Below are 22,080 nucleotides of genomic sequence, written 5' to 3'. Positions count from 1 at the left end.
TAGTTGGGGGAGTAGAATCGTTAATGTGTTTTTTTTTTTAAAAAAAAAAAAAAAGAAAACCAGGAAAGCCACAGGGCCTTCTTCGTGCTGAAATTCTGCCTTCCCTACTCCCTGGGGCTTTGTTTCTGTTTTTGCTGTAGGCTGGGGGAGAAGAGTAATGATTCAAGGCCTCCTCTCCTAGCCAGACCTGTGTACGTTGGTGGGATCAGTGTGGTTGCACAGCATGAGAGCAGCAGGGCCACGCAGGAGCCTCTGAGCTAACCTGTACTTGTTTTCAGGTATTCTCAGCATGATCATCATCCGCACCCTCCGGAAGGACATTGCCAACTACAACAAAGAAGATGACATTGTATGCCGTGTTTGTTCCTGGGGCTGGGATCGGAGGGGGAGGGAAGCACAGATGGGGAGGGATTTGGTTTGAAGATGTGGCTGTAGTATCTCTTCCCACCTTGCCTCCCATTTTTCTTTGAACCCTGAAGATCGGAGAGGCGGTTCCGTAATGTGCTCTCAGGACGCGTCCCATCACTAGAAGTATCCAAAGTCAGATGGGGCCCTGAGGAACCTGATCTAAAGAAAGATGTCCCTGCCCGTGGTAGGGGGGATGAGGTAGCTGATCCTTAAAGGTCCTCCCAAACTGTTCCTTGATGCGATTCTGTGACACCTTTGACACTCTGTATACGACAGCTAATTACTGGTACAGATGTCTTCATACTTAGGTAATGACTGGTGACAGTTCCATAAACGTGTGTCCTGGCACTGGCAGTTCAGGTCTTAACTGATTGAAGTGCAAGAGGAAAGAAGCTTGTTAACTGGAGCAATATGATTCTGTAGAACTAGATACAAGGAAAGTAGCCTCTTAGGGTGGCTGTGATAGGACCGTTATTTCCACTGCTAAACCGTATTTAAATACGTTCTTGTTGCTGCAGGAAGATACCATGGAGGAATCCGGTTGGAAACTTGTGCACGGAGATGTCTTCAGGCCTCCCCAGTACCCCATGATCCTCAGTTCTCTCCTGGGTTCTGGAATTCAGCTCTTCTGTATGATCCTGATCGTCATTTGTAAGTGGCACGTGTTGCACGGGGCGGCCATAACAAGAAGAGGAACAGTGTGCTCAAGGGTGTTTGCAGCTCCAAACTGCAACTTCAGTCTAGGCTGACCTTAGCTTGAGTGAAGTCACATGAGTCTGCTTCCTGATGGAGGCCGTAGGCCTGTGCTCAGCATTTCTCAGTTTCTAGATAGATGCCTTCAGCTGAGAGATGCTTTTTGAGTTTGTATTCTCTGTAATCAAGATATGAGAGGCAGGGATTCTGCAGAAACAAGCACTGGGTGGTAATGGTAACTGAGAGACGTTTGCGCATGTGTGCTTTGCCTTCTGAGCTGCACCTGCTCAAATCTCTGGGCAGCGAGGCTAAAGCATGATCTATAGCTTGAGAGCAAAGCTGTGGCTTTCTCTCTGGCCAGTGCTGGAGGATGTGAGTGTGTTAGGCTTTGAAGGAAATGAAGTCTGTGCAGGAGGTAGCGATCCCAGGCGGCTGCATTCAGCTTGTGGGATGGCCCCTGGCCTCCAGGTGCAGGCTGGCACGTGTGCATCAGAGCCATTGTGCTTTGTCCTGGTTTTTCCTCCGCAGTTGTTGCCATGCTGGGGATGCTGTCACCTTCTAGTCGGGGTGCACTGATGACTACTGCCTGCTTTCTCTTCATGTTCATGGGGTAGGTGCCCACTGCTTTCCACAACTGAACTGTCCTGCCTACACCTGCCCTCCCTTTCCCCAGCAATGAAAGCTCATTTTCTTTGTGTTGGCTTGTTTCTGTCCAGGGTATTTGGTGGATTCTTCGCTGGCCGCTTGTACCGGACTCTGAAAGGACATCGATGGAAGAAGGGAGCCTTTTGTGTGAGTCTCTTGGTGCTCTGTGCTGCTTATCCAGGTTGATGATGGCAAGGTCTGGGGTTAAGTTCCACATGCATTTGTGGGTAGCTGGATGCACGCTGGCTGGACGTGCAGAGATTTGGTGTGGATTGAGTCCGTGTAGCTTTACATGAAAGGGTAAACACCAGAGCACGTACTGCTGCAAAGCAAGAGGGTTGTCTGAGATCCTCCCCACTGCCCGTCTGCTGTGGGAGCAGGAGGGATGCTTCCTCCACGTGTGCCTTGTCCCAGCAATGGACTCATTAAAAAGAAGCATCTGGTTAATAAGTCAGGTGTTTTCTCTTAACTTGTGTTTGCTCTTGCAGACAGCTACCTTGTATCCGGGTGTCGTTTTCGGTATCTGCTTTGTCCTGAACTGTTTCATCTGGGGGAAACACTCCTCCGGAGCGGTAGGTACCTCCTTCATCCTGGGAGCCTGCTGGAGTGGGAGGCGGGTGACTGGGCTGTTGGGGGGTTGCCTACTTTCACAGCACCATTCTCATGTGGGCGCCAGTGCAGTGAGTTGGGCTGGCCAGTGACTTCAGTCTCCAGGGCAGATGAACTTGTTTTTATGACTGTGTGATTCCAGGTGCCTTTCCCTACCATGGTGGCCTTGCTCTGCATGTGGTTTGGGATCTCATTGCCCTTGGTCTACCTGGGGTACTACTTTGGATTTCGCAAGCAGCCGTATGACAACCCCGTGCGGACCAACCAGATTCCCAGGCAGATCCCGGAGCAGAGGTGGTATATGAATAAATTTGTCGGGTGAGTGATGAGTGTCTAGGAAATACGGTGAGTTAAGCCCCTTTCCCTCAGTTCTCTTAGGCTGCTGACCATCACCTTTCTGCTGGTGTCTGGACACAGCCAGGTCACAGAGGTGTTTTCCTGAGTAATGCGGTATCAGAGACTTAATCTTGACATGTTTAATGTACCCACCAACAGGAGCAGCTGAGTCATTTACTGCATGAAGCTTATTCTAGCAATCTGGAGCTGTAGAGCTTCTGCCAGCAGTGCTTTGGGTGGTTACAGGGAGCTTCTAATGGCCAGACAGTTATGTTGTGCTGCTTACAGTTTCTCTTTCTCACTCTATAGGATTCTCATGGCTGGTATTCTGCCTTTCGGAGCTATGTTCATTGAACTGTTCTTCATTTTCAGTGTAAGCATTTAACCCACTTCATTCTTGAATAGGATTCCTCTCGTGCCAAAGCCAGTATGTCTCTGAAAGGGAGGGAGCACCCACCTGGGGCAGTTTCGTACTCCTGTACTTACTGGAGGGGCTGACAGGTTCCCTCCGGGTCTTTCAGTGTTGTTCCTAGAGAGAGCTGGGCTGTGGGTCTCTGCAGACTGTCTTCTTGCTGAAAACACCTGGAGATGTCTGCAGAACCTTCTTTTGAAGGGTGATTTGAAGGATGGTGGTGAAGATAGCGCTTGTTGTAACGTTATGTCAAGGAGGGGACCTGACCTTAAGACGTTCAGCTGCTGCTTATTTCTCACCTTTCTTGGACATGGAGGAATTTGCTGTTCCATTGCTAGGAGGATGAAGGGGAGTGAGCAAGCTCCCTCATAGCTGTCTTTGGGTATCTTTTTGCAACCCAGTCCCTTTGGGAAATGCACCTGAACTGATGCCTCATCTCTGTGGGGCTGAGGGTCCCTCATTTTTTTTCTTGCGTTAGCTGGAAGAAGTTAGTCTCACATTTGCTGATTGATTACAGAAGCACAGAAACGATTTTTGCTGTGTCTTTGTTTCAGGCAATCTGGGAGAACCAGTTCTATTACCTTTTTGGCTTTCTCTTCCTGGTGTTTATAATCCTGGTGGTATCCTGCTCACAAATCAGCATTGTCATGGTGTACTTCCAGCTTTGTGCTGAGGTGAGATTTCCCTTGTCATAGTTTCAGTAGCTCAGGGTGCACGCTCGTTGCTGGCAAAGCACAGGTCATGTTATTGCTGCTGCTTAGCAAAAATCCAGCACGGCCCAGATTCGTGGGTGTGATTGTTCTTTACACCTCTAGACTTTAAGGAGAGTTGAAGCTATTTGACATCTAGGCTGGGAACTGTGGTTTCATACAGGCAATTCTGCTGGGAGCAGGGTATTTTGAGCTGACATCTCTTCCCAAAGACACCATTTAATTCCATCCATGTCTGAAGAGAAATGCAGGGCCAAAGGCTGAGCCATGTTCTCCGGTAGGAAGTGCTGTGATGCTGACCTGGCACGTTTCACTGTCAGCTTTTTGTCCTTGTTTGGAAATAATTCTGTGACAGAGTAGCTCCCCATGCCCAAATTGTGGTTTTGCTTTGAAGGAAAATGGGTAATGTTCTCCCTGTCCCAAAAAGCTCACAGCTCCCCTGAGCCAGTGGAGCTGGTGACATGAAAAGGAAGCCTGTGGAATAATGCTGAGGCTTTTTACCCTGTCAGGATTACCGCTGGTGGTGGAGGACCTTCTTGGTGTCTGGAGGATCTGCCTTCTACGTGCTCATCTATGCCATCTTCTACTTTGTGAACAAGGTATTGTTATCCCTCTCGTACCAAAGTGCCACTTTTCTAGGAGAGATTGTTGGATCTGGGGAAGGAAATGATGGGGCTGCCTAGTCCGAGTCCATCCCTGTGCTAGCACAAGGCAGCTGAGCAGCCAGCTGTGCTGATGGCATTTCCAAAGCAGGGAGGAGGATTTAAGTACCTGAGGCCCCTGCCTGGGATACCCGTGTGGAGCGATCAGTTGCTAGCAGTGGTCCCCAGCCCCTCTCTTGAAGGGGACATCTCAGCTGAACCACAATGCGCTGAGCAGAGGGTTGCTTCTACTTTGAACGCCCCTTGTTGGGGGCGTTGGCTGGTGTGGGAGCTGACTCCTGCTACCTCTGAACATGATTTTACTTATTTTTAACTCCTCTTCTGTTTTAGCTGGATATTGTTGAGTTCATTCCCTCCTTACTGTACTTCGGCTACACCGCCCTTATGGTCTTGTCCTTCTGGCTCCTCACTGGCACCATTGGCTTCTATGCAGCCTACATGTTTGTCCGGAAGATCTATGCCGCAGTGAAAATAGACTGAAGATGCACAGAGCCAGCAGAAAGCAGACACCTCTGAATACATGTCCTCCTGGGAGCGAAGGAGACATCTTCTCCCAATTCTTTTAAGGAAACAAAATCCAGTGGGAGAGTGACGAGAAATAAATAACTCCTCATTTTGGAATGTAACTTTTGGCACAGTGTACATGGATTCTGGGCTACTTCTGGGGGGATAAGGGGCCTGTAGATACCTTACATTTTAACTTTATTATCCTGTTCCAGATTTGAGGGAGTTTTTTAGCAGAGAAATATCCCTCTGTATACGTAAACCCCTTTTTGCTAATTCATCTTTTTTTTTTTTTATGTTGATGATGAATGGATTTAAGACAGCAATGGAAACACTTGTGAAAACATTTTCTTCCAGCCCCTAGGGTGCTCTAGGATTCAGGGAGACTCTTCAGACAAGTATCAGACTGGATTTCTTTCCTGCCTTCATGTCTGCACAGAAGAGGGAACTTGACTGTGGCAAAACAAAAGGATCCTAAAGGCTCACCCAGCATGGGTCTGGCGTGCTCTCGCTGCAGAAGTCCTGGCATCAGCTTGTTTACAGTTTGATGGAGGTGCCATTCGGAGCCTAGGAAGTGCAATTTCACCGTGAGAGAGCTGGAGAACTGCAACCCTCAGCATCATTTCTCCCAGCTTCTGGCCTTGGACAGCGTGGGAGGGTGGGATTTCCTCTTTCGGAAGGCGCAGCGGGCCGCAGTGTTCTGGTGGAAGCGTGCGATTGTGCTGGTGCTAGAACACGCCACTGGAAGGATGCGTGAGGTAACGGCCAGGGTTTGTGGTGTTCGTAGCTCTGCTCCAGCCGGGTGAGGAAACGGGGCCGCCTTCCTTCCTGGGAACCCCACGGTTCTGGGAAGCCTGAAGTCGGCGCCGCCGTTGCGTTAGTGCCAAGCAATCTGATGCAGTGTTGGGCCTCGGCTGCGGCGAGACGTGCGCCGGCCGCGCAGAAGGGGCTGGGGACGGGGAGCGGCCCCAAGGAGCTCTCCCATTGCCAGAAGCGGGCTGCCTCACTGCCTGCCCTGTTCCCCAGCTGCTCTTGCTGCTCTCTTCTCCTCTCTTAGATTCTCTACCTCCAGGGAACAGAAGTTCACACCCCCTCAGCTGTATTTTGTTCTCCACGAAACGGTTGAAGTCCTCTGGGCAGCCAGTGTGGGCTCTTCTGCAGCAGGCTCTTCTTTTTCTGTGGCTTGATGCCTGAATAAGCCCCTGGGAAGATCTTTTTAAACGAGGTTTGAAGTTTTATGTTGGTCATTTATGTTTACCAGTAAAAAAAACTTCCACGTTGCAGTGAAGCAACGATGCTCCCTCCATCCCCAGAGTAGCTGGATTCAGTCGGGGCTACAGGGGAGAGATGTGGTGGTTTGTGAGATCTGTAACAATTTTGGATTTGCTTCTTTCAATATTAAGAAATAAGGCCTCCAGGTGACCGGCTGTCCCAGGTGACACCATTCCAACACAACTGTCCCAAGCCCTCCCTGTTACCAGCACTGATGCATGCACTTGAGGGGTTTGGGGCTATTTTAATCCGAATTGCCCTAAGAGTTTCCACGAGGTCCACGCAAGGACCTGTGCCTCTTATTGATGGCCTTGCTCCCCGCGGGGAGCTGGCTTCACAGATGGTTTGATTCCTCCTCAGCCCCAAGTCTTTCTGGCCTTGCCTAATAACTTCCTCAGCCATGCGCCATGCCAAAGTCTGAGCAGGCAGGAATCAAGGATGGAAAAAAGAGAGCAGGGGATGCACGAGCCAGCTGTGCTGTGGAGTACTGCGTCGGTTCTGATTTAAGATCTTTGAGATTTGTTTTTTTTTTTTTGCTATCCCCACCTGTGGAGAGGCTCAGCCAGCATTGATTTCTCTCCTTCCCCCCGGAGTGTTTTCTCTGTATTCTTTGTAATTTTTAATTAATGTATGTATTCTTTGTGCCCTACTGTAAATAAATCTGCCATTGTCCTGTTCCGGGTTCTCCCAAGCCACCTCTTTTGATTTTCTTCTTGTAACGTTTAGCCTGTTTTGGCACCTGTGTGGTCTTTGATGTGTGGCTTCGGTCAGAAGCAGAGCCTGGAGTACGTTCCAGTTTCTTCCGTGATATTTTTCTCCTGCTAAACTTGATGGAGCACTGAAGCTTCTCCCAGCGTGGCATGTCCTGTATACTGCTGTGTGTTGTGATTAAAACCCCGCCGGTGAAGGCATTTTGGTTTGTTCCTCGCTGTACTGCTGTCGTGCGCTGTGCGGGAAGAAGGCAACTCGCTTCTCAGCGTGAGACGTGTGGCTGGACTCGCGCAGCGCTACGGGCTGGAGCGCCACGAGGGGAGGGATCGTCGATGGCTGGCACCGTGCGTGGCAGCTCCGCGGCGCTTCGGAGCAGCTCGGCTGTGAGCCCACAGCTGAGGGAGCCGCGTGCCCTCCTCCCGTTCTGGAGCCGCGCCGGTGCTGTCGGAAGGTGCCCCTTCACTGTTAGCTTGCAGCTTGGAGTCGTTACCAGCACTTGTGTGTTTTTGCTGCGTTGGGGCATTTGTGGGCGAAGCTTCCTTCAGAGGCGGTGAGTGCGGGAGGGTTGGCGAGCTCCCTCGTGATGTTTTGCCCCGCAGCGCGATGGGATGCGAGCAGCTCCAGCTGGTAACGCGTTACGGGGCTGCCAGTGGCTGCTGAATGTCCGTGACGCTGATCAGCTGCCAAGGCCAGTGGGGAAATAGTTTAAATTTTTAATCAAAAATCATTGGAGCAGTCAATTCTACCCTTAAAAAGGGCGGAGGAAGACTTCAGCTCCACCAGCAGGACAATCTGTGCTGAGCTTGTTTTTCATTTTTAAGCAGACTGTAAAGTGTGCCGTTTCCTCCTGTGCGAAGTCCGAACACAACTCAGGCAGCAGCACCTCGCCAGTCTGTATTAAGAACAAAAACGAGATCGTACCCAGAGAAGCACGTGAGCGGTGAAAATGGTTGTCAGCTTTTAAACCACGTCCTGAAAAGAGATTTCTGAGAGGGCAGAATCCTTTTTTTTGTCTCCGTCAAAATGCTTCTGCAGCTGGTGTCAGCAAGGTGGCCATGGCTTAAGCTTTACGTTTTGGTTCTGGTTCCTTTGCATTTGTGCAGGGCACGGTCCTGGGGAGCCGGATGGTTCTGGGTTATTTGGGAGGGAGGGGGTGGGCTGTGCTCATCCAGGTAGTTTTAGTGGAACCGGATCACCAAAGTTCCTGTCTGACAAACATTTTTCTCCTTGACACAAGATAAGGGTACTGGCTGTTGCTACCTCCCGAGCCGGCTGCCCTGTCCTTCCTTGGTGCTCGTTCTCTGCTGGAAACAAATTTAAAAGTCTGCGTGGATTCATGTAGGAAGCTGGGTCTTTGACTTGCTTAACGATTCTGTCTTTACTTTAGAACAGGCCAACCGAAAACCCCATTCCCCTCCGAAACGGCACTCAAGGCAAGTAATTCAAATGCTTTTAATAAACACCTTCTTTATTTAAAAAAAAAACTTTCAATTTGAAGTTCATTTTGCAAGACAAGGAAAGAGCTAACTTTAGTTGTGAGCTGTACGTTTCCTAATGGCACTTCGTATTTTTACAATTTAAAAACCTTGTTTATAGCCCCCAAAATACTCCATTAAAAGAGGTTACTCAGTGTGTAAAAGTGCTAGAAAGTTTCTTTTTAGAAAACCACTCAAGCTTTAACAAGGGGAAGCTCTGGCTCTGCCAGCGGCAGGAAGAGGTCAGGTACTGGGTCTGGCACGGACCGCAGCTGCAGGGAAAGCTGCTGCACCCCTGTCATCAGCTCCCAGGGCTGAGAAATCCCAAGCCCTCCGCCTTAGAGTGGGACCTCTGCAGGCTCCGGACCAGGTGCTGCCCCCTGCACCTGCAGCTGCTGGCAGGAGCAGAAGCGGTGCTGCCCTGCGGGGCCAGGATGCTCAGCGGGACGCAGGTGTGAGGGCCCCGCAGCAGCTTTTTCCTCCAGCAGCGGTTTCGGTGCGTGACCCCTTCCCGGGGCGAATCCTCGTGGCTTCCACAGGTTCCCTCTCACGACTGCTTCGAAGGCAGACATCTCTGCTTTTTTTTGTTCAATATCCTCATTCAAGTAAAACGCCAGTACAAATATTACAAAACCAGCTTTCTAAAAATAGTTTCTAGGTATTAGGGAACACTAGCACAAGAAAAAGTCACGGCGTAGGCACTCAGTAGGGCAAGGAGGAGCCAGAAACTCCGGCCAGGCTTCCACCAGCAGGAACTGCAGCTGCCCGGGGCCAGCTCTGCCTGCACACGCCGGCGTCTGCACGGAAAGCAGCAGCTCAGGTGTCACCTTCAAGCGCAGGACAGCGAGCTGCGGAGGAAAAGGGGCAGCTGGGGCAGGCGCCTGCGTGGGAGCTTTTCACCTGGGCCCATGTGCTGAGTGCCACGTGGCAGCTCTTCCTGTCCTGTGGGCTTTATGCAGAGCTTTTCTTCTGTCTCAGTACGTGATCCGTCGGACCCGGCTGTCCGCTTGCATAGTAGTTCCAAAGACACAGACACGGTATGTGAAATAGAGGGCGAGAGCGAAGGTGAGGATAACTTAGAAAGGGAGGCAGGCGGGGATGTTGTTAACGAGATGTTTTCGTATTGAGGATTGTTCCCCTAACTGAAAATGGACAGCTAACCTCTTTAATAGCAGTAGAAAAATGGATTCCAAATTCCCTGTTCTTTCTTTTGCAGTGTCTTTAACTTGCCTTGTCGCAGTGAGCTCCAGCTACGCAGACGTTACCTCCGTGTCATACAAGTTCTTTGCGTGTGCTGGTGTTTAGGCACTGCTGGAGAGGATTACTGGAGCCCGAGCTTCAGCTGCGAGCACCCAGCGCAGACGATGCAGAAGGCCACCCGTACGCACAGAAACAAAGCGTGCTTTCAGCGGGAAAGCAAAGCTAATTCCAGGGTGTTGCTCGTGAAAAGCAGAAAACGCTCTATTTGGTCACCGCAAAATCAGACCCAGAAAGAATTTTGCTTGACCTGCCCCTGAGGTCCAAAGCGCTCAGTGGTGCGTGGGCTGTGTAAGCGTGCGGTGCTGGGCGCAGCTCACACGGGAGTCTGCTGAGGAAATGCTTTGGGAGAAAACTTCCTACCTGAAGCTACAAAACGTCTGAAACGCGCGGGAGGATTCCTGAAGGCTCCTGGCTGCCCACCAGAATGAAGCGATCGCGCTGCGGGGTCGGGGCAATAGCACAGAGGGACGCTGAACCCGAGCACCCGCTAACAGTGCAGGTGGAACAGCAGGACCTGAACGTACTGAGAGCAGCGAGGCGGTGGAGGCAGGGGAACAGGCGAGTAACGGGAACGAGAGGGCCTCTAAGAAAGCCTCAGCAGCAGCAGTGTGCTTCCGAGTGTAGCTTCCAGCTGCCTTCCGACGGAGGCTGGCTGTTACCGTCACCTGGCACAGGGAAAAAGGCACAGAAGGGCCGCGAGGTGCCCGGGTCGGTGATTCCAGCGAAAGCAGAGCGTGTGTTTCCTGAGCCCCTGCCTGGCAGCCCCTGGGCCGAACCAGGCGGCCGCCTCCTGCACGCGGGCACCCGGCGGGATTGCGTGCGGGGCCTCAGCCAGCAGTGGGGAAAAAAACAAAACAGACGAGTAACGAAATTTTGGAAAAAGATGGAAACCCACGAAGTTTTAGTGAAGTGGTTCTGTTCGCGCCGTTCTGCTCGGAGCCGTGCGCTCGCTGTCTGGTGGCGGTGTCTGCTGGGCTTGGGCAAGCAATTAGCTGAAAAATAGGCACCCAAGGGAGAATTCAGTGAGCCTGAGTAGCCAGGATTAGAGAGGATAAGCAGGAAGGTAGGCTGATGGGGAGAGCACCTTTGAAGATTTCTTTGTAAAAATTTTAATTGCAGGCGGTAGAAAAATGCCTCTGTGGGATTATTCTTTCCAGATAGCAAAAGTGATGCAATGTCAGAGAAAGGAAATAGGGATTTTTAACAGCGAACTGCAGGAAATCTTCCAAGCAGCTGCTATTCACCTGTCAGCAAGGAAGGAATTAAAGAACAAAGAGCTGAGCTCCCAACAAAAGTACTGAAATCATCAATCTACGAGAGGGAAAAAAGGGATTCCCATTCAAGTGACAACATTTTTCAACACTGAGGCTAAAGAGCAGGCACTATTGTGAGACAGCTGAACGGGATCTGTCAAAACGCCGTACGTGGACATTCTGTCAAGTGAAATTCAGTGGAAACAAATGCAAGTTAACATGTTGTTCCTTCATACAAATGGATTTTGAGCAAGCTGTAATCCCATGGGGAAAAAGATCTTCAGACTTTCACACAGCTCCAGAAATCTGAGCCTGGGAAGGGCTGGCTAGGTGAGTTAACCCTGCGCTGCCACGGAAGTGGCTCGTCCTGCGTATTTTCTAATGAACGAGCTGGAATTGTTCTTATTTCAGTGGGCCGCTGTGTCCTTGCCTTTTTGATAACTGAGGGACATTCTGATTTGTAATTGCTGGCGTTTGTGTCGTGTCCTGTCCTATCGCAGACTTGTGCTCTCCAATTGTATCTCAGGCATCTGCACAGTTCCTGCAGGTCTTGAGCCCTCAAGTCAGCTGCACTTCAGAGTATTTCTTTATTTAACTAAACCCTTCTGGCCAATTATTTGCTGTAGTTGCTCCTCTCGGGCTCAATCCGGTGACACCTTTCTGACACAGACGTGCCTGGAATAACGACAGAACGATGGGGGGGGGTCCAGGGGGCGCTCCCACTGAAGTCCATTCGGCACTTAAAATGCTCTGCGTCTTTGGAGTCTGTCTGGTACTTAGTAGGCTAAGAGAATGAGGGCTGCTGGCGTAGCGTTTATTGCAGACAAGGCTCATCAGTTCTGATAGAGCCATTCAGAGTTTTGCTCTCCTACAACTGGTGCTTGGTGTCCCAAATCCTGACACGTCTCTGCTGCCCTATTTCAGCCTAAGACCCAGCCTAGCTTCCCGTCTCCTACATTCATTTAGTCTCTCTGAAAATACTGCTTTAAAAACTCCTCTCTTCCATCAAAGTATTTTGTGCCTCTCCAGATGGCTTAATTTGTATTTGTGCCGTTTGACTTGCAGTGGTACCCAGCACCTGCAGCCCCCTACCCGTGGTCCTCAGCGGTCTGCCGCAGAAGGATGCGGGTCTGTAACCGTAAGGCTTGGCGCTGCGGTCGCTGGCGCCGATGCTCTGGGTCTCTGGTTAAGGAACACTTCCACGTTCACCCTTTTTCCCTGCAGTCTCCCACTCCCTGTTAATCACGATGTTATGGGAGGAAGTGGCATGTTGACTTAAACCTCCCTAAACCTTGATTTAAAAGGAAAAAAAACCTTTCCGGGCTGAAACTTTTTATCATCCTATAACTGTCGTAATGGGTGCCGTTCCCTCGTGCGTGAATATCCTGCGCACAAACGGAACAACTGTCTGGGCTGTGCTGCAGCAAGCATCCTCACAGCGCGGCAAGCACGACGCTGCATTTTACCTACAACCACCACTAGCGAGAGCTTGTCTAAGCTGACTTCTACTGATTTTTCTAATAGCTCAGTATACGCCTCCTAAAGAATTTAGATTTAAGTGGCATATCTTAGATTGTCGTAGTCTTTTGTTACAATCAGCTAAAAGATGTTCACTGATCAGCTTCAGTAAATAATTCCTTTTGTGTGCGCTCAGTATTTCAGGTGGAAGTAGACAACGGTAGTTTTAGACTGGCTGAGAAACTCCTTGCAAGTGCTAAGCTCTGCTGAGGAACAGAAATTTTGACTCCAGTTTCCAGTGTAAATATCTGGTATCAGCTTGTACACGCTGTCTGCAAACACGCTCCCCTTGCTGGTTTAAACTTTCATTTAATTAACAAATGTTACTGCAAGTCCGATCGTTAGCGTAGCTGTGGAAAGCAAATCACACATGCAAATAATAGTGAAATGAATTCCATTTATTCTTTGACAGACTACTGGTAGGAAAAAGATGCCTGGCTCTAAGTTTAGCTACCGCTGCTAAAGGAATTCCAGTGATGACATCTGTTGAGAGTACAATGCAGGCAAAAAGCAAGAAAGCTGAATACTCGGAAGGGGAAGAAGAAGGTGTGCGATGGCACTGCATAACTCTGCTATTCCTCACTTGCAGTAAGTGATCAGTTCTGGCCATTTATTTCTCAAAAAAAAAAAACATCTCAACTGAAGACGGGGTAAGGCTTGCATATTACTGATAGCGTTGAGAAACTCTTCCGTTCGCCAAGAGAAAAGCAGGAGGAGATGGGACTGAGGTATTCAGTGGTGGTAAACAGAAGACTAGCTGAAATGCCCTATTTACCTTTTCTAGGTTAGAGAACAAGAAGGCACTCGTTGAACTTTGAAAGGCAACATCTTACAGTGGAGAAGAGGAAGTACTGCATTTAACTCGGGGAGATCATTGCCACAGGATATTGCTGAGGTAAATAAATCTTATATTACATTTTGATACAAAAGTATTATTTGCAGCATCGCTGGCTAGCCTAAAACAAATGGTCTATGTTTTGGAGAATCAATGGATCACTAAACAGTCCTTCTGGGAGGAATTACTAAACTAAATTAAAATAAAATTTGTGAGCAAAATGGAACGGGGACAAGCCCGTAAAACGTGAGGCACGGCTGATGTCGGGCTGTGGGATCGGGGGCTCAGCAGAAGGTAACGCGTCCTGACTGCAGTGGGTGTGCTCTGGGGAGCTGAGCAAGGGCAGCATCTGGCTTCACGGCAGGAGCTGGGATAACAGAACAGAGGTAGATTTTGCATTTTCTGGATTTATAGAGAACAATATTGACGGATTTCCTGGTTTCTATTGGCCTACAGTGGTTCCTGCATGCAGAGGTACAAGGATCTGCATGTCTGTAATCATAAACATGTACTGCTGTACGGTGAGGGTGACCTCCACGTGTCACTGCTTCAATACAAGTGCCCAGGAAACTGAGAGCAGGAGACAAGACAACGCTAAATGCTCGCTGCCACTTAGCAGTGTAACCCTTCTGCCCTCGGGAGGGAGACGGTCCGGGGAAGAACTTAAGAGGTGGGGCAGGGAGCAAGGGAAGCAGAACTTCAAGAGGCAAGGCTCAAAAAAAAAAAAAGGAGAGAACAAAAAGGCCAGTGGAACCAAATCCTAAGTGAAAGGGTGACTGCAGGCCCAAACTCTCAGCATTTGTTGCAACTATTAGTGTTGGGAAAAATGCTTCAAATACAGTAACAGAGTGTAAATGAAGCTGGGACCAATTTTTCCTCCCAATTCCTTGCTGTTATCACCCTACGACAGAGGTTTAAAAAAAAAATAAATCTCTCTCTCGAGACTGCTTCGTAGATAAGCCAAAAGGGTACTGACCTCACTGAACTGTTGTGGTTAAAAAAAAAAAACACAAAACAAAAAAAACAACCAACAAACAACAAACCAAACACTAGAAACTCGTACTCTGCTCCTCATCTCAAGGGAACCCGTGGAGCGGGGGCCTGAAGCTCGTTCCCACCCGCGCCTGGTCGGACGGCACTCAGTGCTGCTGCCCCCCCTCACCCAGCTTCTTCACATGCTTTGGTTTCCAGAACAGACGCACGATCTGTTTGCCTGCGGGAGATACTTAAAGAGCTTTATCCATACACCACAAAAACAAGCTAAGTTCTGCGAGCTGCTCCATCCCCTTGACACGTGGGTAGTCAGAGAAAATACACAGGAAGCTGCTGCCTGCAGTGGCAGAGGCTGAAATGGTCCGAAAAAGCAGTGTATTTCCCCATGGGGGAAGAACGTGATAAGTGAAGAGAAATCAGTGCAACCTGACTTCCTCGTGTAAACAGTGTTCTAGCTACACCAGATATAAAGCCAGTGTATCCTGGTGCCTCCTATGTTTGTAACGGTGGGAACAGATTTGCATTGTGTAAACAAAGGTCACTGTAATGAGTTTAACCTAACGGCTCCGCAAAGAAGAATGAGGTGACGTAGCTGAATTCTCCATGTAAACGGTCTCGGTGCTTAACACTGATGTGGAGTAAGCTGTATTTGGTGGAGTAAGCTGTACGAGGTGATGGGATGAGAGGTAGTGGGGAAGGACAGCCTCCTCCCCGTTGGCTTCATACACGGCGGGTGTCCTGACGTCTCCTTCTCCGCGTGAAGGTATTGGCTGTTTTGCCAGAATTGCAGTGTCGTAACATGAAATGGAAGCTGGACTCTTCAAAAGTTTAGCCCCGGATGAAAGAGTCTCAACTCCTTCTCAGGGACGATCCCTTCCCAAAGAGGAACGTAGCTCCAGGATCTCAGGGAAGGTCAGTGCTAAGTGTGGCTCCTGATTCACAGATTAAGAATTAGATAAAATATATCCAGTCTATTAGCTGAAAACTTCTTGCTGTACAGGACTGGGACTCGCATGGGGATCTCTGCTGTTCCAGTCTACAAGTGCTCCCTCCAGAGATCAGAAACCTCCTGTCTGAAACAGCTTTGCAAAGCTTTCGCACCCCAAAGGGAAGTAAGAGTTGTGCGTTTTTAAGGCTCTCCACAGAAGGGTGACTGAAAGATCTGTTCTCCAGTGCTATTTTCAGCTTATTGGAACGCCTGGTGGAAACGTGGCAGCGTGGTTGTGCTCAAGCTGGAGGTGAAGACAGGGGGCAACGAATGAAGGGGCCCAAAGTTCAGGGAGGCCCCAGCTCCAGGAGACTCTTGAGGTTGATGTTGCAAAGTGGTAAGCAGTGGCTGCGTCTCCCCCTGCGAGTAGCCCATGACCAATCCCCCTGAAGACACAGGTGGATTGCAAGGAGGAAGATTTAGGGGGAGGAAGCCAAGAAGATGAGAAAAGTCCATGTTAGCAGCACAGAGAGCCTCTGAAAGGTTAGCAGGGCTCTTGGAAAGCAAAGCCTCGTCCAGAGGGGGTGGCTGAGGCGAAGAGGACTGAGGCTCACCAGACGAGAGAGACAGGCTGCCAGGGAAGTCTGACAAAAAGCTGTCCACCTCTACTTTGGGTAGTTTCTCAGGCAAATATGAGGTAGATCCAAGCTGATACTTTGGAGGAGGTTGCGGTGGGGAGGAGATGGGAGAAGAAGACTCCAGAGGATAACTCATTCCCATTGGAAGAGAATTAGGAACCAAAGAATGGGGCATTCCTGAGCTCGGCATGGTTTGGAGATGCGTGCTGTACATGCCCACGGGCAGCATGCCAGGGAAGCTCTTACCACCTATCATGTCTCTGGATGCCATGCACAGGACGGGACTCAGCTCTTCTTTTACTGCCACAGACGAGCTGCAGCTTAGGAGACCCAGCATGTCGACGGGCTCCGTCTTAATCTTCAGCAGTTCCTGGGAGTGGCTTTTCTTCATGTGCCTGGTCAGATGATCCTTCCGCCCAAACCTCTGAGCGCAGTACTGGCACAGGAAATCCTTCCGCCCCGTGTGCACCACCAAGTGTCTCCGCACATCTTTCCGGGTGTAGAAGCGCCTGTCACAGTGGTCGCACGGATGCTTCTTTTCCTTCGCCCCGCCAGAAGCCCGTCTAGAATGAGCTTTGAGGTGCTCCAGCAGGACTTGGGTACTTTCGAACGTCTGGAGGCATACCTTGCAGCTGAGGTCACCGCTGGCAGCCGCGTGCATGGCCAGGTGTCGCCGGAAACCCAGCTTGGTGTTGTAGTTCTTGCCACACTCGGGACAGTGGAGGGCCTCCTTGTTGGGATCGTGGGTCTGCAGGTGGTTGCGAAGGTGATCTTTCCGGTGAAACATCTTCTCGCAGTACATGCACTGATGAGGCTTCTGAGCAGAGTGAGTGGCCATATGCCTTTTGGGAGAAAAGCGGGAAAGTTTAGACTAGCGTCCAACCCCTACGAGAACACATGCTACTTTTTCAAAACGCTCCTTGCGTCCTACACTGTATGCCACAGAAATCCCAGGGGGCGTTTTAACGCCACTAAGCGGTGCTGAACTGACAGCCTGGGCAGCAGTGACTCTCCAGGCACAGAAGCACGACATTTCGAGCCACGGTCAGGGTCTGTCTCAGCAGTTCCTGTCCTCCCTAGAGCGCATCACCTCTGCGGACGGACGCTTCAGTCACCTACTCGGCTCCTGTTCTCTGCTGAGGCTACCAAAGGGGGAAATGACAAAGAAAGTCGGAGTGGTTTAGGACAAGAAATGCTCGTCCGCTGATGAGATGGCTTCATTTCATCAGGAAGCATCGGACGGTGGCAGTGTCTGTTGACGGCCACCATGGACTGATTTTACCTTGGTATCTTATACTCTGACACTGTTCATCTAGTCTTCAAGTTCCTACTGATCATATCACTTAATTATTCTATTCTATATTTCAGTAGGTAAATAGGAGCTCTACTTCTTCATGCTAGAGCAATGGTGCCACAGAAATGTCTCTGTGATTAAAGTTACAGAGGTGGGGCTTATGAAATGTGAATGCTATTCTTGCTTTTCTTTTTGGTTTTTAATCTCTGAACTTCACTTTCTGCTTCAATTTCCTCCTTAGTAAAACAGAAAACATCTTGAGCTCAGGATAAAGTATTATCTGAGGTTCTCTGGAAGGTGCTTAAAGAGACGCCAAGTATGGTAATGTCTGGGACTCGACTGCTTCGCAAGGTAACAAGGGCATTCCCCCTCCTCCACCTTCTCAGAAATTCAATCAAAAAAACATGATGGAGGGGTTTTCCCCTCTCTTCTGGCAGAGGAGCATTGTTCTGCAGAGGCACTCAGCAGTTACCTACCTATACAGCTTGTACTTAGAAGCAAAGGCTTTGCCACAGTGCAGCTGGGGGCAGTTGTACGGTCGCTGCTCGGTATGAGAAAGCGTGTGAGTTCTCAGCTTGTCCACGTTAGTGAAGGAGCTCTCTGATATTTCACAGTGGCATTTTCCCTGACTTTCAGTCTCTTCACCTCTTGGCCTGGGAACTAATTTCCAGCCTGTCTCTTCCTCCTCCTGCTTTGCATCTTGAATCCAGTTGGGAACACTGGGAAAAAATGCCGTCATGGCAGGCCTAGTGGAACACGGCCATGTCAAGCAGAACTCGAGCCTGCAGGCGTCTTGCCCGTCTTGCCGCGATGTTGCCTGGGTGCAGTTTCAGTTGGAACCCTCTGTGACCAAACTGCTTTAACAGCAAAACATCATCATCTGGAATCACAGAAGAGTTGGTGTTAACCCACTACATCTTCCACCTGAGCACGCAAGCGCGGGTGAGCATCAGCAAGCGCGACAAATGCGCGAAGGCGCTCGTGCTGCACCTTCACAGACACGGGGAATTCCCAGCTCCAGAATACGCCTGGTGCTTTCCTCTCTTAACCCCTGTTCCGTCTCCCTGAATAAAGAGCCAGCGTTACCCGCTGTGTGCATTTTCTCCTGAAATAGGTGGGTTTGCCTCTGGAGCTCTAAATACCTCACCTTTCCCAGCATCTTTTGCAGATTGTTCCTCATCCCCTTTTTTCACGTTCCTCATGTCTACTCTCCCTTGCTCTTGCTCTTTGCTCCCCTGGACCAGAAATTTAAGGTATTTATTATTTCTTTTTTCATCCACTCTCCTACCGACACGCTGCACTAGCAAGACCGTCTCCCAGCAAACCAATCTGCGCTGCCACACGTGGGCGAACAGGGCTGTGGAAGAAAGCTTGGTGCTATCAGCACCGTCACACAGCTGCCTCTTTCAGGAAGGCAGCAGGTGCTACTTCTCCTGAGGGCGCCATAAGTCATTGTAATTTCTCTTTTCTTCTGTGGGGCAAATTCTGCCCCTCTGCATTCCAAGTTTTCTACAGTAATAAATATTTTTTTTCTTTTACACTCTTATCCATCGACATGGAACTTCAAACCACCACCCACTCAACCAAACACACCTCCTGCGTCCTCTTAATCTATGGCGATTCTCTGCTGGTTTTATGTAGAAGAAAATCTCTACTGATCTCCGCTAGCAGGTTGTTCTTGAGTTGTGTTTGTCTTGTTGGCAGAGTACTGCATTTCTGTCAGGTTCTACCAGCACTTACACCAGGACGTGCTGAGATGGAATAAAAACCTCAGAAAAGCTCTCCCTCACTGAATTTAGCTACCTAAGAAACTTCTTAAAATAGCATCAAACCCTCAAGCTCTTTCTCACTCCATGATTGCTTCAGAGGGAGGAACTTCCTGCCTGCACATCAACAAGAGTGCCAGTTGTGGGCAGGATGTGCAACTACGAGGGAACTAACCAACCCCCATTAAGAGAGGGCACCGCGGCACGTTATAAATAGCTGAAATAACAATAACGGCAGCCACACAATCGATCCCGATACCGCGAGCCGTTCCCTCGGGGTGGAAAACACCGGGAAACGGGATGGCTCCAAGACAATGTGTCACTGCGTAGGAGGTGTGGAAACGTCCGTTAGGAACAGGATTCAGGTTTGGGCAGGCTGAATCTACGCAGGCAGAGCACAACAAAAAAGGACTGGGATTGCCGAGCGCCACTTTGGTGCAACACAGCGTGACGTGGCGGCTGCTCCTACCCTTTAGGCTGCAGGGATCCCGTGTTTCGGAGCGGTCTGTCTTTGTTGGCGTGTAGGGCTGTGAGTATTTCACCTCTGTACGATGAGATGGGTGCCAAAAGTGATAAATGTTCTCTGTCTCCTGCTTCAGGGCTGCGTGCACGTTCCAGGACTCTCTGCCACTTCCTCCAGATATTTGCTTGTTTCCCTCCGAACAAGCTCAGCCATCTGTGCCAGTTTCAAAGCTACCTGAAAGAAGACAAAATTTGAACTTTGCTGTCTTCAGCAGCAAGGTGCACAAACTACCTGTTGCCTTCAGAGCAAAAATCCAAATACAAATGAGTTAAGACGTGATAATTTCTGTATTTGATTACTGTTAAACTTCATGAACCTTCCTTAAAAACTGTAAGATTCTCGCAAGAGAAAAAACTCCACCTATTGAGTCTGTTTCTAATTAAAGGCATGTGGCAGGACACTGACAGCTGCGGAGTGAGAAAGAAAAAAAAATCCCACAAGATGAGGCTCTGGCATAGTATCAATGAAAACTCTTCAGCAACTTGGTTCACCTAAAAGTAACAGCATAGGCATAGTGACACGGATCTTTGGAAGGTTAACGACACAACTCACACATGGCTAGAAATATGTTCGTATTTAAAATAGCTTTCTTAGCAGCACTTCCCTAAACTCTGTAGCCACCAGAGAGAAACAGCCACCGCTGCGTGGAAACACCTAACCTGTGCTTGATCACAGCAGTGGTGCCAGCACCAGGAGCCTGTTCGTCTTACACAGCCCTTGAAAAACACTTCCAGCCTATGAAGCTCCTGAAATCTCAGATAAGATCGTTACAGAAAACTCCCATCAGATGGATTTTCCTGTTTCGGTTCTACAGAGGTTGAGAGGTCGTCAGAGTGAACAACAAGCTGGAAAAAAATACGATCCACCTGAGGGCTGGATCCCCACCGGCTGCCAACGTACACGAACTATTTCACTGCTGTGCACAGCGGGTTTGTGCAAATTCATCTGGAAGGCACCGTATGAGCTGATGGACCGCGTGCGATCCCAGCCAGCTGTCACCGTCCAGAACGCAGTGAGAGACGTCCGAGTTAGCGGGTGGTACAAACAGCTCCCAGGCGTCACAGCCAGTCCCTGCCACAGTCCCCCCCCTGCTCTGACAGTTTCTTCCAGTGGTGAAACCTCCTCCAGGCAGGGTTTGTTGCCGAGTACTCGAGCAGCGTCTGCCCCTAGAGAGCCCTCCGGCGACACAGAGCCGTGCTGGGAACCACACCGGGGAGCTGATCTGGGTTAAAAAACGACCGGGAAACACCAAAAGGAGCCCGGGTCGGTTCTCTGACCCGGGCCACAGCAAAGCTGCGCTGCAGCGGGGATGGTGGGACGGGAGGCCTGGCTGACGGGTCCCCACACCTCGCAGCTGCAGCTTCTCTTTTCTAACGGGCATCTCTGGCGTGCAGTTCGAATTTCTCCATCCCTGCCTGCTGCCTCGCCACGCCTTTGAGCTCCAGCGCTGCCCCTTTTCCTCCCGCACACGGGTGGCTGCGCTCGCACGGCGGGACCGGCGAGGTCGGCCTCGGGACCCCCAGGTCCCCTTCGTCCCCCCTTCCTTCTGCACTGCCCTGGCCCAGCTGTTCTACAGCAGCGTGCCTGAGGGGCTCGCCCCGCTGGAAAGCCGCTTATTCTGTCATTTGCCCTCCCCCAGCCCGACGAGCCCCCCGTTCGCGTTTGCTGAGCCGTCCCGAAGCTGTTTCAAGCTCCCTCTCGCTCGGCGACCCGGCCGGGCTGAGGGCTGCAGCCGGTGGGAGCCCAGCGCAGCCCCTGCGGGGACCCCAGGCCTGGCAGCCCGGCACCAGCCCCCCCCGGTCCCGAGCCCTGCCCTCGCCTACGGGCGCTGCTGGGGCCGAGCGGGGGCAGAGCGCCGGGAGCTGCCCCGGCACCGCAGCGCGGAGCGAATCCCGACGAAACCCCCCGGCTTCTCCGCGCTGGGTTCCGACCCAGCCCTGCCCCGCTTCGCTTCCAGACCCCGAGTCCCCGCTGCTGCTTCCCTCGGTAATTTGTTATTATTAATTATTATTTACGTTTCAAGGCAGACCGGACCCGGACGCGGCCCTCGGGCACCTGCTCTCCCAAGGCCACCCCGCGCCGCTTCCCCCCCCCCCCCCTCCCTCCGTCCCCACGCCCCCGGTGTCGCCCCGGCCGGCCCCGCACCGACCCGCGCCCCCCCGGCCCGGTGCCTCCCGGTGCGTCCCCACCGCGGCCGCCCCCGTCCCGCCGCCCCCGCGGAGCCCCCCCCGAGCCCGCAGCCCCGTGCCCGGTGCTGGGTGCTCGGCCCGAGGCCTCCCCGGGCCCTCACAGGCGGGCGGGGGGCACCGGGGGAGGACCGGGGGAGGACCGGGGGGGGGGGCGGGGCCGTGCTCCCGGGGCGCTGCCGGTACCGGGGGCCCTCAGGTGCCGCCCCCCCGTGCCCACGGGCAGCCCCGGGAGGAGGAGGAGGAGGAGGAGAGGGGGGGGAGGAAGGAGCCGGTGCCGCCCCCGCCCCGCCCCCCCCCCCCCGCACTCACCCCGCTCCCCCGGGCCCCGCCAGGCGCGGCTCCGGCGCAGGCCGCGGCGGCCCCATTGTGCGGGGCATTGTGGGAGTGACGTCGGGGCCCGCCGCCGCCGCCGCCTCGATGGTGCCCGCGCCCCGCTAGAGCGGCCG

The 22,080-nt window shown here is 51.4% G+C and overlaps 2 protein-coding genes across 5 annotated transcripts in view; one reads left to right on the top strand and one right to left on the bottom strand.

Moving 5' to 3' along the window:
• TM9SF4 (transmembrane 9 superfamily member 4) overlaps nt 1-6,942 on the top strand; it is a 15,612-nt gene extending 8,670 nt beyond the window's left edge. Inside the window, exons 9-18 of the mRNA XM_080558710.1 lie at nt 279-349; nt 927-1,059; nt 1,630-1,711; nt 1,818-1,893; nt 2,235-2,318; nt 2,498-2,673; nt 3,001-3,064; nt 3,658-3,777; nt 4,323-4,412; nt 4,806-6,942. Coding sequence (XP_080414836.1) covers nt 279-349; nt 927-1,059; nt 1,630-1,711; nt 1,818-1,893; nt 2,235-2,318; nt 2,498-2,673; nt 3,001-3,064; nt 3,658-3,777; nt 4,323-4,412; nt 4,806-4,955 — 1,046 coding nt within the window. The 3' untranslated portion in view covers nt 4,956-6,942. The remainder of the gene's footprint in view (nt 1-278; nt 350-926; nt 1,060-1,629; nt 1,712-1,817; nt 1,894-2,234; nt 2,319-2,497; nt 2,674-3,000; nt 3,065-3,657; nt 3,778-4,322; nt 4,413-4,805) is intronic.
• On the bottom strand, nt 6,770-22,080 carry PLAGL2 (PLAG1 like zinc finger 2). Of its 4 annotated transcripts, none has more exons than XM_080558721.1 (4): nt 21,944-22,080; nt 19,392-19,619; nt 17,633-18,036; nt 6,770-16,704 (listed from the first exon to the last, which is right to left on the bottom strand). In XM_080558721.1, the coding sequence occupies exons 3-4, from the start codon at nt 17,893-17,895 to the stop codon at nt 15,483-15,485; spliced, it is 1,485 nt and encodes a 494-aa protein (XP_080414847.1). In that variant the 5' UTR covers nt 17,896-18,036; nt 19,392-19,619; nt 21,944-22,080; the 3' UTR covers nt 6,770-15,482. The 4 variants fall into 4 exon arrangements, with proteins under 4 accessions (XP_080414847.1, XP_080414848.1, XP_080414849.1 ...); XM_080558722.1 differs by lacking the exon at nt 21,944-22,080 and adding an exon at nt 20,105-21,432; XM_080558723.1 differs by lacking the exon at nt 21,944-22,080 and adding an exon at nt 20,793-20,929 and having other exon boundaries at nt 19,392-20,667.

Source organism: Anser brachyrhynchus (assembly GCF_964034855.1).
Source record: "Anser brachyrhynchus genome assembly, chromosome: 16".
Lineage (NCBI taxonomy): Eukaryota > Metazoa > Chordata > Aves > Anseriformes > Anatidae > Anser > Anser brachyrhynchus.
The sequence above is the reverse complement of the archived record's forward strand: the minus strand, read 5'-3'. Positions and strand labels throughout refer to the sequence as shown.

Excerpts from the sequence above, each read along its gene's own strand:
- PLAGL2 (XM_080558721.1), bottom strand. The coding sequence starts at position 17,895 with ATGACGGCATTTTTTCCCAGTGTTCCCAACTGGATTCAAGATGCAAAG. Across the intron at positions 16,705-17,632 it reads TCTAAGTACAAGCTGTATAG|GCATATGGCCACTCACTCTG; the intron begins GTAGGTAACTGC and ends TTCTCCCAAAAG.